At 42.1% G+C, this 15,445-nt stretch overlaps 1 protein-coding gene across 3 annotated transcripts in view; it reads left to right on the forward strand.

The window, feature by feature from the left end:
- The window catches only part of dennd5a (DENN/MADD domain containing 5A), a 41,022-nt gene that overhangs the window by 13,115 nt on the left and 12,462 nt on the right, over positions 1–15,445 (forward strand). For all 3 annotated transcript variants that reach the window (XM_008300056.1, XM_008300054.1, XM_008300055.1), the window contains 11 exons: positions 3,392–3,579; positions 4,250–4,561; positions 6,187–6,402; positions 6,499–6,733; positions 10,224–10,374; positions 10,467–10,560; positions 11,389–11,520; positions 11,959–12,111; positions 12,218–12,305; positions 12,391–12,478; positions 15,300–15,428. In XM_008300056.1, coding sequence (XP_008298278.1) covers positions 3,392–3,579; positions 4,250–4,561; positions 6,187–6,402; positions 6,499–6,733; positions 10,224–10,374; positions 10,467–10,560; positions 11,389–11,520; positions 11,959–12,111; positions 12,218–12,305; positions 12,391–12,478; positions 15,300–15,428 — 1,786 coding nt within the window. The remainder of the gene's footprint in view (positions 1–3,391; positions 3,580–4,249; positions 4,562–6,186; positions 6,403–6,498; positions 6,734–10,223; positions 10,375–10,466; positions 10,561–11,388; positions 11,521–11,958; positions 12,112–12,217; positions 12,306–12,390; positions 12,479–15,299; positions 15,429–15,445) is intronic.

The raw sequence follows: 15,445 nt of genomic DNA on the forward strand, positions 1-15,445 counted from the left end.
AGGGGGGTTTCCGAGGCTGTTCGATCTTCTAGCACATGCTTCAGATTTACTGGCTCCTTCAGTACAACCTTCCTCCTCCTGTTTCTTTATCTAATCTTTAGATTTTCTGGTTATAACTTGAATTTCTTGTGTTTGTTATTTAATTAACTCGTATTTAATAGGAACCGTACCTCTGAGTCAACGTGTTTTGTTAGCAGGGATCTGTGTATACGGACAACAACCAGCAAGAATCTGACAATTAAATAATTTTATCGAAGCTTTCGATCAGAATAAAGCCTGTTAGCATTCACAAAACGCAGCCAGCTCATCCCCGTTAGCACTTATTCGTTAGGATCGACTGTTCGGTAAAGATTCAGCTCATTCTGTGCTGAGCAGAATTAATTTTTTCAAAAAGGTGCCATTCAGGTCACCATTTGGGGAGAATGTGTGTGTGTGTGTGGAGGAACAAGGAGATCACTTAAGGATGCTGGCTCTGGTGTGGTGATTGGATCCATTACAATGGCAAGAGAAGGCAAATGGTTTACAAAACGGCATTGGCTGGGGGGGGGGAGCTCTTAAGGGGGAAAGCTGTGGTGTTGCTAGGTAACCCGGAGACAGGGAGGATAGCAGCGATGCAGGATGATTATTATTGGTTGGAAGTGACATCATGCCTCTTTTCACCCCCATGAGGCTCATCACTGCAGAACATGTGAAGGGTGTTGTGTAGAGTTAAGCCCTGGCAGTCGGCCACGAAAAGAGACGACGCGCATTTAAATGCACACACAGCGAGCGGAGGGATGTTCTGCAAATAAGGAGGCGACTGTGTGTGTGTGTGCGCGCTAAAAATAGCACGAGAATTCATAACTCTGATTGAAGAAGAAGAAGAAAAAAAAGACCTCGGCCAGCATCTTTTCCATCAAGCCATAAAAGAAAAGCATCTCGAGTGCCGCCTGCTTCTTTACCCGTCAAACAGCAGCATCAGCCTGCATCATATTACACACCGTTTGTTGTTTTTATTTTACGTGCCTTCACTCTTATTACGTGATTTGTGCAGCTGAGAGCAGCACGACAAATTAGAGGAGAAGGTACATGAAGGTGTGAAGGACAGATCTGGCCTGAGGATGTAGCCGTGATGCATTTACATGTATCTGAGCCACAAGGGTGGAAATGAAATGAACACATTTGAAGCTGCACCTCCGTCATCACAGCGTCTTCATCTGTGGCCTTAAGGTACAGAGTCGGTCCGATCGTTCAGCCCCTGCACAGATGAGCACCGGGGATTTACATTTACGCATTTCATGATTCCAAAACTTGCAAATAACCGTATTTAAATATTAGTCAGCTTAGTCGCACTAGCTTAAAGACAGGACTGAATCATTTATTATGGAACATGCACAGCTATGTTCGGATTCACAGTTTTTAGTTTCACATCATTTACATCATCAGAAAATCATATCTGAGGCTGTTTGATAAGTTCATGGCTATTTGCTAACAAACTATTTACCGAGTTATTAGGAGAGTTATCTGCAGATTTTTAAACAACTCTTGAAAACAAGTTGTGTGTTCAGAATAGCGTTGCGGTATAAGATCTGTACCCGTTTCACTTCTCTATATCAGGGTATTTTTGAACCTGCTTCACTGCATAATTTGCACTCGGTGTGTAAACCGAGTAGTTAAAGCATCACTTCATGTCCAAACTGCTACCAGCTCTCACTGTTGACTTTTCTGAAACGCTGACGGCATGAGGCCGTGTGTATATAAGCAGCAATACTTGACTCTTTGTTAAAGTGGTTTCTTGTTATGGTGGCCTAGTTTAAAAGGAGGCGGCTGATGTTAGTATTCTTGTCCCCATCCTGGGAGAGGAAGCCTGCTGAGAAGAGGGATGAGGGGGAGGCCCAGGCCGGGGTGAGAGCCTCTTCCCATGGACCAGCACATGACCAAATGAAGGAATGGTATTTATTTTGGCACCATAACAGGAGAGGCAGAGCTGCTGCTCCCGAATGTGCAGTAGGTGTCAACGGGATAGAACAGGAATGCAGATGAGGAGGACTGGACACATATTTGCCTGTATACCGGTTGACTCGAGTGTGAAGCCCTGAACATGAAGGAGTGTTGCTGTGTGGAGTCATGCTAAAGGAATTCAACATTAGCCAGAAGGCCAGTTGACTGCAGCTGTGTCACACTCTAGAGTCTGGATCCTCCAAGGCCACAGAAAGCCCTGCAGAGGACTTCCTCCTCAAATGAGATGTTGAAGCTTTACAGAGACCAAAACTAATAGTGTGTTCAGGCAGTGAAGAATTTGAAAAATGTGCCGGTGTAGCACCAGCGTGGTGCCCTTAAAATGCTCCACACAGTGTGAACACCAGCAGGTAACAGGGACACGCTTCATGCTAACAGGTTACAGAGTTTGGAGTACAAGTTGTAGTATTTACAATAACGTTAGCACAATGTACAAATACTACTTCACTAAAAATACTCCACCAGATGTGTCCAATGCTTACTTCAGAGTAAGAGTACAGCAGATAAACGAAGAGTTCTGTCCCAGGTCACCCATGTTCCCTGCTAGTGTCTGTTGGCTCAAATATTCACATCGTTTACCTTCTAAATTTGGACACAGCCGGCTTGTCTTCACATATGAATCCATTTAGGTCGGTCGTTGTTCCAGCTCCACTCCTTCACTTACAGAACAGAAAACAACAAAGACAGTCAGACATTTAGCACAGCATCGGGGTTGGGTGTTTCTTTTTGTCTTGTCAGTGTCTGTTAGTTATCACAGTTAACACGAACACTGGTGGCTGCAAACTGTCTTTTTTGGCCCCACCCAATCAGAAGTGATTTATGGTTTATTTCCATATAGAATCATACATCAGAAAATGCTGTCAGTGTGCGCTAACGTTTTTAGATGAACCCGTACAGTTGCGCTCCTGCTACTGCAGACACAGCAGGACCAACCATCACGTCGCGTGCTGCTGCTGCTGCTGCTGACTGATCTCGAACTCGGAGAGCAAACAGAACAGCGAGGCATCAACAATGTAATCCCATTAAAATAACAGACAGTCCTGCTGCACAGCTCCTTTGTCGTGGACTGTTTACGAGCTGTGTGGGGAGTAAAATACGGGGAAAGACTAGTTCGGCCTGTTTTCTCGTTCAGTAAATGTTGTCAAAAATGTTTACCGCCTTGTCTACATCATCGAAGCGGCTTCATCATGCGGTTGATTTCACAATCGGGCTGCAGTCAGGAAAAGATGTTCTCATGTACTCGTAGCTGTTATAAAAAAAAAAGGGGGTTTAATAATCAGATTAGGAGACAAACATGAAAGCAGCGTAGTATGCTCTCACTGTGTGTGCTGCTGGCTTTTATATGATTACAGCCTTTCCTTCACCTCTGCTCGCTCCTGTGTGTGTCCGACAGATTACCAGAGGCTGATGACGGTGGCAGAAAGCATCACGGCCTTAATGTTCCCCTACCAGTGGCAGCACGTGTACGTTCCCATTCTGCCCGCCTCCCTCCTCCACTTCCTGGACGCTCCCGTGCCCTATCTCATGGGCCTCCACTCCAACGGGCAGGACGACCGCACCAAGCTGGAGCTGCCCCAGGAGGTATGAACCGGCAGCAGCAGCAGCAGCGTCCTCCTACACCGAGTCGAAACTTCATCTCATTTGTTTAATTTTAATGTGTCACCGCTTAGTATTTGATTTCATGGCTGCAGGGATGTCGATTTTCGGAAGTGAAGAGGTGTGAAGAGAACTGTAAATTCTATTTCTCTGCCATCTACACGGATTACAAACCAACATTTGCCTCCATGCGCTCATAAGTGCTCTTGACTCTTAAGTGCAGTTTAGAAGCTTGATTAAAAATATGAACAAATGAGACGAGCATAAATCTCAGCTTGCCTTTAATTGTCGTGAGGACACGCTCGCTGTATCATTTCAGTGCTTTAATTACAGTCAGAACAAACAGGTTTGTTATTCTGCGTAGGTTAGACTTCGGTTGCTCTGCTGAGACGTTGCTTCTTCTCATCCCTCTGCATTGAAGTATTTAGTTTCTTCAGATGTTTTGAACCTTGGCAGCTCATTCGAACCAAGTGTTTTGTTTCCTATTTCATGCACAGGCTTGTTGAAAAAAGGTAAATCAGTGGGTTACACCAAAAAAACCTGAAGGGCTTTGTAATAATAATATTAAGACTTGTTCGAGCACCGATAATGCTTTTTGTGCATTCAGCTTTCTATTTTCCATCTTCATTACCTTCTCTTCTTTGTCGTCTTCCAGGCTAACTTGTGTTTCGTGGACATCGATAACCACTTCATCGAACTGCCCGAGGAGCTGCCCCAGTTTCCCAACAAGCTAGAGTTCATTCAGGAGATCTCGGAGGTACTCATGTCCTTCGGCGTGTCTCCAGAGGGACACATTCACTCCAGCGACAGCCAGGCCAAATACCGGACCTTCCGATCTGTTGACATGGTCTCTGACAAGCGCAACGGCAACCTGGCGTCGCCCCTCAACTCCTACCTGCTGAGAGAGAACGAAACAATTGCCAGACTGCAGGCTCTGGTCAAGAGGACAGGTGTTAGCCTGGAGAAGGTGAGAAATGATGTCATCCCATGAATTAAAGACGGCCCGCTCACAGCGACTGTAAATGAGATCGTGACCGTAAAACCATCACAATATGATGGAATAAATTATATCGTAAGGAGGCTTTATTATAATATACGGAATTGAATATTAGCTGTCGGGTCATCAAGGTTCTCGTCGAGTTAAAATGAAACAGACGTCTGTGTGAAAAGAGATTACTGAGAATGAGCTTCATAAGGCTCGATCAATTAGAAGTAATATTTAATGACTTCACAGTAAAATTATATATTAAACCTTATTATGCCTCAAACTCGGGTTTATTCCCGTTTTTAAGGGTCGACTTGTTCATACAGAAACGTCCTCATTTGGAATTAATGTCTTCCCGTGTATATGTAATTATGTTTTGCCAATTTTTAAATCATTTAGTGGACAAAGATGTTGAGAGGAGCAAAGGTATGAATAGAAATGGGACCTCAGTCGATAATTATGGACGGAGAAAGTGCAAACTTTTATGGTATTCTCAGTTATCACTTTAATTACTGCAGTAAGAGACAGAAAACAAAGCAGGAGCCCCACTTAATACTGAACTGACTAATGCTCTGTAAAAACAGGAAAGGAGACACAGATGTTTGTAATTAGTGTTTTTTATAAGAATTGTGCTGTCAGTTAGAAAACAGTGTTATTGAACTGTTTGGGATATTTGTTATCTATTATATTGAGTAATATATTGATATTTTATTGTGTAAATTCTACGGTCTTGTCTATCGTCTACATGCAGTTTTATAGGCACCACGTCCTCCCATCATGTCAGAGGAGCAATAAGCTGTCACAGTGTCACCCACAGACGTCTTCAAAGCGTTTTTTTCTTCCTATAAGTGGCTCCATCAGTTGAAAACATCGGCTCTCGCAGCCCTTGATGGTCGATATCTCACAGCTAGATGACAGAAACCCTTTACAGACACGGACGTGAACAGATGTAGTTGACATCTGTACCGTCTCATTTCCATTCGCTTTGACACAATTTTACAAATAGGAGTAAACGGCGCGATGAAATGCTGCCTCTAAAGGCTGATGGATGCATGAATGGACTGGTCTCTAAACGTACGGGCTAATCAGCTTACGCACTTGTGGCCGGCATTAGCGTTCCATGAATGGATTAGCGCGTCATCTGTGTATAGTTTTCCAGCTACGAGGTCAGACCTTGCTTATAATTAGTCTTATCTGAACTCGCTGTTGAGTTTCAATTAAAGAAACGAGGCAGTGATTAAGTAGATTCCCGGGTCATGTCGCCGAACTGCAGCATTTGTTGTGCGTAGACACAGCGGTGAGCCTGCTAGAGCTGGCATCTGTCCAGATGACCTGCTGACACGCTAAAAAAAGACTTTCTGTTTCGGTTTGAGTCGGGGCATAAATCACAACACACGTCCTTGACTTCCTTTCCCATAACCCCGCTGCTTCATCAGCAGCCTTGATAACAGTCAGATAAGGTCGCAAGGGAACACAAGATGCTGTTCTGGCTTCTGTCTCGCACGCTTTTCCCTGTTTTTTTCTCCAAGCCTTTCTTTATATTGTGCGTTATAATTGATCAACATCTGTAATTACAAAGTGTGTTAATGAACGTTTGTGCTCGTCAGCTGGAGGTGAGAGAGGATGCCAGCAGCTACAAGGATGCTCGGGCTCAGTGCGATGAGGAGGAGCTGAAGATGCACCAGCTCAACATCCAGGTGCGCGAGGTCTTCGCCAACCGCTTCACCCAGATGTTCGCCGACTATGAGGTGTTCGTCATCCAGCCCAGCCAGGACAAGGAGTCCTGGTTCACCAATCGTGACCAGATGCAGAACTTTGACAAGGTACAGTGCCTGCAGATAGCCTGTTATGAGCAGCATGTCGTGATGGCTGTTATATGACACTGAAATCCCCTTTTTTATATTTCTGTTCGCGTGCAGGCCTCCTTCCTGTCCGACCAACCAGAACCCTACCTGCCCTTCCTCTCACGTTTCCTGGAGACCCAGATGTTTGCCTCCTTCATCGACAGTAAGATCCTCTGTCATGACGATGAGGAGAAGGAGCACACGCTGAGGGTGTTTGATTCCCGCGTGGATAAGATCCGCATGCTGAACGTTCGCACTCCCACGCTGAGGACTTCTATGTACCAGAAATGCACCAACATCGAAGAAGCAGGTAAGAAAACCCCCAAAGTCTCTGGTTGGCATAAGAACTGAGCATCAAGTCTTTTGCTGATTACTGTTCCAGTGACATGTTTTCTTTAGTACTGACAAAAACTTGGCACAAGTAATCCTTCTTTTTTTTTTTAAGTGTAGCACCAGTTTATGGAGGTGTGAGGTGCCAGATTACAAAAATAAATCAATAAAAGGATAAGTAAAAATAAAAGTGGAAATAGAAAGAAGAAAAAATAAAATAAAAAATAGATAATGTGGCGGTATAAAGCATTATTAATCAAAAATGAATCCATAAAAGAAAAGGCTAATAAAAGTAGAAATATAAAGACAAATAAATAAAATAATAATAATTTATTCATTTATTTTATTTATTATTTTTTAGTTTTTGTTTTTTTAATTTAATTTGTATTATTTTTTTAATTTATTTTTTACATTTTTCTTTTTTTGTTTTCTTTTTTTATAATGTCTGTTTAAAAGCAAAGGAAATATGCTGAGAAAAATGTGTGCAGTAGGAATGTCGTCGTGCGCATATTTCCTTTGCTTTTAAAGCGACATTATAAAAAAAGAAAAAGAAAAAATCATTTAAAAAAATAAATTATAAAATAATAAAAAATAAATGAATTATAGTGATAATTACCACATTTAAAAAATAATAAATACATTTAAAAAATAAAATAAAATAATTAGAAAATACATTATTGTTGTTTTTATCATTTTATTTATTTGTCTCTATATTTCTACTTTTATTAGCCTTTTCTTTAATGGATTCATGTTTGATTAATATTGCTTTATGTTGCCACATTATTTCTTTTTTGTTTCATCAAAGCTACTGGACACATTTGGTAAATCTGTTTCCCAAAGTTCACCCTGCATGCTATAAACAAAAATCTGTTCCAGCTGCTCATCTCTATATGTCTTCAAAATCCAAGAAGTCTGGCCTCAACTTCTTTATGGATTTATCACCTACCTTGGCCAACCAGCTCAGCCACGCCCCCTGCTGGCCATTGGTGGTGTCCCAGCTCTTGTTTGTTTTCCCTTCAAAACCAGATTATATGAGCTTCTTCTCTGTGTGATTTTATTATAATGGTCGACACCTTTTTACCTCCCGTTGTAAAGCGGGTTCATCGCTCACATTTCTTTATTCATTTAGAGGAGCTGTTGAATTAAAGGGTTCCATAAACAAACAGTTAAATCCTTTATTGATTTATGTTAAAGGAAAACGTGCTGCTGTCGTTTCTATTTGTTACCCAGAATTGTTTGCTGTTAAAACTCTTCACACCAAGTTTTACTACAGGAACAAGTCGATAACTTTAATGACCAGTTTTTGGCCTTCGTTTAGTTGAATTTGTAAGTTTTTTTATTATTATTTTGAGGTTAATTGCAGTTCAGTTCAAAGGGTTTTATCAGCATGAAAGTTTATATATCACAGTCCAGAACAAACACAGTTTTATGGCTGCAGCAAAGAGATGCATTTTGCAGTCGTGGAGAGATTTATTTCAGAGATACTGGAGGCTCCAGTTTTATGAATAAATGAAATGATCTCTCATATAGCCGGTGAGATTATGTTCTAGTGTAAGGTCTAACTCAGTTTTCTCAACATCTAGAGCGAATTTTTTAGACACTTCTGATAGAAAGAATGAACTCATATCCCCGTATAAGAGCAGCGTTATTATAATTCTGTCTTTGTCTGCATAACATCATTAAATGAATGAATTGTTTTCTACTCATCTGACAGTGATATAAAGTGTTTTTATAGTTGTTTTTTTTGTATATGTGGGTGGTTTGGGGTTTTCATTTTCGTTTGTATGTGTGAAGTAAAAGGATAAATAAATTATAAAGGAAAAGAAAAAGAAAATCCTTGAAAGCTTTGAGGATTTCAAAAAATAAAAAAAAGGACTTTTGAAAGCTTTTGAACATAATTGGATTGCTCTCCAGCTCTCAAACGTTGCACTGAACTGTGTCTCTGGATAAACACCTCTCACACACTGATCGCTGTGCACTAATGAAGGCTCTGAAAACGAACAGCTTCACCATCCTGTCCTTTCATAAAACACAGACCTCTGTAGCGTTTCATTCTGACCCTGCGTAAAGCCAAACAATTTAAAGTTTTGTGAATGTAATTATAGAAAGTCCTGTAAAGCTCGTTTAATGTGAAGTTCAGTGAGCGTGGCCATAACTTCATTTAAAGGGTTGGACTTCTGACAGACCTGACTGGTAATTGCTGTCTTGTTTGCAGACAAGCTGCTAAAAAAGCGATACGAAAAAGCTGATTTTGTCGCTCCTGGACCTCGTGCCATCGGGTTGAAGAACGCCGAGACGGACCATCGTAATATTTGTTCTCATTACCTTGAACATCCCTGGGTGGCAGCTCTCTGAATGAGTGTGCAGTGCACTTCGTTAGGCTCGCTCACAGAGGACGGAGAGGCTTCATTCGACCTCGTGCTCATTATAACTCAATATAATAGTGTTTTATGCAGAAAACAACAAAAAACTTGTATTTTTCACAATATGCTGTGAATGTAAGAGTCCTCTGTGAGAGCCTCTGTGCATTGCATACATGCAGTTTTCGGTGATCTGTTTAGCGATTACAAATCATTGATCTGTATCCTGGTGGACTTGCCGCATGCAGGTGAATGGGTGATGATGGATTCTGTCTGAAGTCTCTTCCTTCAGTTTTATTGCTGCGTTTCTACACTTTCTGTATTTCCCACCTCGCCTGTTTCGTGCCCGCTCGCTGACTTTCGGAAGTGTTCTTATTAAAGTTGGTTTTATTACTCTAAACTCATGGGTGCTTTAGTCAACACAGCCCATGTGTGGGCGTGCTGCTGATCAGAAAATCACTGTCGAAAGCTGCATTCATACGACTCTGGGCTGGCTTCCTTTGAAGAAAAAGAACATCTATTCTTAGGCTTTTTTTCTGTCACTTCTTTCGATTCTGTGGGTGTTTGGGAGGATGTTTTTTTTTTCTTCTTCTCCTCAGTTTTAATGTGCTCTCTTTCTTCTGGTGTCAACCGATTGCTAAATCTGAAGTTAAAGGCGCTTAGTCACAGTTATCCTGATTTCTCAGCACAGAGTTGCTCCAGAATCTAAGTTGATTGGTGAGAAGATTGAAAAAAAACTAAATTATGTCGTTGTGGACGATGGGATGTCAGGATAACACCCACTTGATAATTAATTAGTATAAATGGCAGAGACTTTGGGACATTCTTTGAAATGAGAAGAAGATATTCACCCTGTAAAATAACAGTCCACCATTTCCTCCTGATAATCATTTCATTCCTGATTGATGAGCTGTTTGGAATAAATGCAAGATTCATGACCAGATGATCTCGTAATATTTTGATTTTGCCCAAATCCAAAGACTCGTCGTGATGCCAGGGACGCTCCATCACACGTCTGGGCAATGAAAGCACTGAGATTTCAGGAAATCAACAAAATGAATGAAAGCATGAATGCATCTCGTGATCTCATCGCTTACATCTCCGCCACAGAGAAAGCCATTGAGATGAGAGTGTCAAAGATCGACCACACCGCCCTGCACCCCCACCTGCTGGACATGAAGATCGGTCAGGGCCGCTACGAGCAGGGCTTCTTCCCCCGACTGCAGTCTGATGTGCTCTCCACCGGGCCCACCAGCAACAAGTGAGTATTCCACGTTTTATGATATATATATTTACCTAAAACAAACTTTCCTTCATGCTGTTTTCCAATGTCTCTGTTGTTTTGCGTTGCAGATATGCCAAGAGGAGCGCCCCGGCCCAGTGGAGGAGGAGGGATCGGCAGAAGCAGCACGCCGAGCACCTTTACTTAGATAACGACCAGAGAGAGGTGAGACGCCCCCGCTCTGTCGTCTGCTCTCAGCTCATTCATATAGTCTGACCGCCTGAGCTTCGTCGTCCGTGTACATTTTGCATGGCCTGTACTGTGTTGGCTTTATTTTGACTTCACTCTCACCATCTCGTCTGCTCTCCCGCCTCCTCTCACACTTGTCGTCACTGTCTTTTTCTCTGTTTCTCTCTCGCACTCACGCTCGCGCACTCTCAGCATGTAGAGTGTTTGTTTCCGGAGCTGCAGCTCCTGCTGTTTCTTGACTACTACTGGCTCTCGCAGTCCTTCAAGCCCTGTCTAAAGTCGGTGACTGTGGACGTGGTATGTGTTGGTAGTCCACGGACCCCATGTCCTGCCCACGCATGCGGTCTTTACCTCCCTCTGCCTCCGTAACCGCCTCCTGCTAGACTTTATATTCAAAGTTCATGACAATTTCTAGGCTAAGTCATGTTAGGGATGAAGAAAGGTGAAGCCAATTCCTCCCACAGTGTCATCAAGTCTTTGCTAAATGCCCTAATAGATGTAGATTTGGCTTGATGAACACTGTTATTGTTCATTTTACTAGTTGTTTGATTACAGTTACGACAGTCCATGTGTGTAAAAGTGCATCTTGTGAATTGCTAGTTTGATAATAATTAAAATTAGCAAGATTTTTTTTCTGTACAACAAATTAAGACTAAACATAATCTGGTATTCCCTCCATCTCAACCTGTAGTAAAGTCATGTGTAGTCGCCTTCAGTAGTGACATGAGCAGACCAATCACCTGAGTTTATTTTTTCTGAGTATTTCTTGTATTTTCTGACTGAATCCTTTCTGTCTTTTATCAGAAGTACATCCAGGAAGCCAGAAACTTGGGCACAACCATCCGACAGCCCAAACTGTCCAACCTGTCACCTTCTGTCATCGCTCAGACCAACTGGAAGTTTGTTGAAGGGCTGCTGAAGGAGTGCAGGAACAAGGTTTGTGCATTACTGCGCTCGAGCTGATTAGCTTTGCTGTGATTGTCGCCGTCCCTGCTGTGCCACATCGTTTATATTTGATTAAAGGTCATCACAATTTCCACACATTTATCGTGATTTTAGGAAGGAGCTTGTTTTGTGTAAAGGGTGAACCGTGTAGAGGAACTGAGGCGACAGAAAATCAGTGTTTTTGCCAACTCTCATGTGTCTGGTTTTAGATTTCTATTACAATTATGCTATTTTGAAGCATGAGTTGTTCATTTCAAAAGCACAATAAGCACAAAAGCAAAGTAAAGCTTCGTGTTTACCTGGATTACTCTGCTCTTTGTAGAACTTGGCTCATCTGAAGTGAGCAAACAGAGCACAGAATAATAATCCAGTAATGTTAGTTTGATTTCTCTGTAATGTTCTGTGTGTATTTCTTTTGTTTTTCTGCAGACCAAGCGCATGCTGGTCGAGAAGATGGGTCGGGAGGCCGTGGAGCTGGGTCACGGAGAAGTCAGCATCACCGGCGTCGAGGAGAACACCCTGATTGCGAGCCTCTGTGACCTGCTGGAGAGGATCTGGAGCCATGGGCTGCAGGTTAAACAGGTCAGGAAAAACCTGGTTACTGGAGTTTCCATGTAGTTGTAGTGATCCCCAACCGCTGGTTGCTCTCAGAGCAAATAGTGACTCTATAGTGTGTTTTGTCTTTCAGGGTAAATCTGCCTTGTGGTCCCACCTGCTGCACTACCAGGACAGCAAAGAGAAGAAGAACGCGACCCCGGGTGGTTTGGGACCTCCAGGTAAACGATCAATTCACCCGACAACACAATCAGTCAACCAGCTGGTGTTTTTAGTTACACTTTTATTTCTTTTATGTCGTTCCAGGTTTTATTCACGACACTGAGAGGCGTAAGTCTGACGGGGGCATGTCCGCCATGCCGCCTCTCAAAGTCTCCCTGATCCAGGACATGAGGTGAGGAAGGCTGCAGTGATGTCAGTGTTGATGAAGAAATAAAAGAGGAATGATTAATTTCATCCAGTGTTCCCAAAGCTGGTCTCCATCAGACAAACTGATGCTGCCCTCCTGTGGTAGACCAGCACACAAAACCTGTTTCCAGTGACTGTTCATATGATCACTGATTCTTTAAGCTGAGTCTGTGGATCCTCAACAGAGCTTCACAAAGTTAAAATGAGTAGAAATTAAATTACCTCAATAAAGTCACAAAGAAAACAGACATTCTTGCTCTGGTGCCTCCACACCTGCAGGGAACACAGTCCAACAACAAATACAGTTTTTCTCTCAGACGCAATGCGGTAAAAATTTGGGGGTTTGTGTCTCTGATTTAAGATTAGTAACTTAGAAGTCCTACAAAATAATAAGACACAGAATTTAATCTGCAGAAGCCAATAAAACGTAAAAGAAAAGGTTTTTATCACTTCCATTATTGCAGCAACATAAACACTGATACCATCACGACTTAAGTGTTAGCAGCAATAACACTGACCTCTAATGCTATGTTCATGCTTATCTATACAGCTTTTCTTATTATGGCTCTCACACATGTCAAATTTGTTTATGTCTCTGTGTGTTTGTATAAATAAAGACCATCAAGCATCATGAAGTGCTTTAATTCACACTCAGCTCTTGAACAGGAAAGAAGAATTTTAAACTGAATTCACCTTTTTATGCCCAAATCTGAGCAGCTCACTGAGCTTCTCTGAGAAATGAATCAAGCATCACATTTAACCACTAAAACTACATTTTATGTCCAGGAATGCAAGTAAATAACTTTAATTTGACATCTTAATCAAGAAATAATAAAGTGCTTTACTATTTTTTCTGGGGTTTTTTGTAAAAACAGTAAATTTATAAATTTGTGGATAACAATAATAATTATATTTTGGCATTAAAAATATCATTTTGGTTAAAGAACTTCTACACACTAGTGTTCTAACCATTACAGAAACATAGAAAATGATTTAGGTAATTACCAGTGCTGTTAATTTAGGGCAGCTGTGGTTTAAACCTGACATTGGGTGGTAGTCTGATAAATGTGTTAAACTCTGTTTGTACACGTGCATTTCACGTAAATATATTGTGAACTGATACAAGCACAGAAATGGAAATTGTGATTAAATGAAACCCTTAAAGAGCTGTTATATATTCTGAAAGTCTGAGCTCAGTTCACCATCATGGTGTTGTTACAGAAGAAGCTCTGACCCCTTTTCTAAGTATTTGTCAGCACCTTCATCTAATAGTAGACGAGGAGACGAGGGGTAAGAGAGACGAAGCTACATGCAGCAAAAGTCAGTCCAATTACGTGACCACCGTCTCAGACCCTCAGGCCAGCATGCTGCCCCAATTTGCTCAAAATGTTCTACTCCAGTATATTTTTACTCCTAAAAAAACACGGAGCCTTTCCATGACACCGACGGCTCCTGAGGCGCACCTGCACGCTTCAACACACGTGTGTGTGTGTGTGTGTGTGTGTGTGTGTGTGTGCTGGCAGCCATCGCTCTGATCTTGTTGTCTACTGTAACCAGCCAGAATCTGAAGTCTGGGCTTGTGTTGCGTGGAGAAGACGCAGAGTGAGTCTGTGTAGCACCGTGTTACTTCCAGCCTAATTACCAGCAGACCCCCCGCCAGCCTGACTGAGCGGAGAGGAGGAGGGTCAACGGAGGGCACGAACACACAGCTCTGCTTCGTATTGACACATAGACCCTCCTCCACACTCGTGTGAACGTCTGACGGCACCATCGTAGATACGCTCTGTCACAGAAGCAACACTCGGCGTGCCGTGATGAGTTTTCATAATTGATCATGTTGTCTTAACAGGCAGTTAGTGTGTCAATATTCACATTTAGCAGCTTTTAAGTCTTAGTAAAGATGATGGCAGCAGCTCATATCTTCATTACACTGGTTTCTGTATTTAAGGAAGAGGTAGAAACAGCTACACACAGTCGCAGTGGTTGTTTTTCACTGTTGCCATGGAGATAACGAGGGGAGAAAACTGGGTTAGTTAGCGTGAGTTAGCGTCGAGGGTGGAGACGGGGGAGAGGGGGATGGAAGGTGGAGGAGGAGATGTGAAGAGCGTATGGCACAGGTGGAGTGGAAGGGAATGTGTCTGGACATCAGAGACATGATAGTGGCTCGGAGCGGTGACACGGGATCGACTCGCGCACTCAGCGAGTCTGCTGTGGTGAAAACACCACGCAGGGAAAACTGAGACTCGTCTGTGGTCACAACACTGACAGACAGTAGAAGTGCTCCCAAGATCAGTCACCTATTTCATTAACATAGATTGAAAATTCGTCACATTTTTGTGGATTCCTTCATATTTTAGGTCATTTGTTTTTAAAAAAAATCACTGGTTTGCACTTTACGAGTACAAGAATTTTCTTATTTTGAGGCTTTCTTTGCTTTATATCTGTGGAAAATGAACATTTTTTTATTTTTAAACTACTATAGGGACAAAACTGTCACTTGATGTGCATATTTCAACATGTTTTTACATTTTACGGACATAAGACATTTTAAATCCACCCACAAGGACAGATTGGACAATTTAGAATAATACAACAACATGTGTATAAATCCTCATAAATGTTCTGCTGACAGACAATAAATAAATAAAAGATCTATTAATGGCATAAATCAACTTGTAGTGATGCTATTTTTAATTATTGCCCATCCCTGCATTTCCACGATGACATGAAAACACAGTTATCTTCATGTTTCCTGTTGTGGCGACGCATCAGTTCCTTTCTTCCTAAACTTTCTGTTTCATTTCCAGACACATTCAGAATATAAGTGAGATCAAGACAGACGTGGGCAAGGCCAGGGCCTGGGTTCGCCTCTCCATGGAGAAGAAGCTGCTGTCCAGACACCTGAAGCAGCTGCTCTCAGACCACGAGCTAACAAAGTGAGCACAACAACAAC

Source organism: Stegastes partitus, unplaced genomic scaffold (genome assembly GCF_000690725.1).
Source record: "Stegastes partitus isolate 25-593 unplaced genomic scaffold, Stegastes_partitus-1.0.2 Scaffold1494, whole genome shotgun sequence".
Lineage (NCBI taxonomy): Eukaryota > Metazoa > Chordata > Actinopteri > Pomacentridae > Stegastes > Stegastes partitus.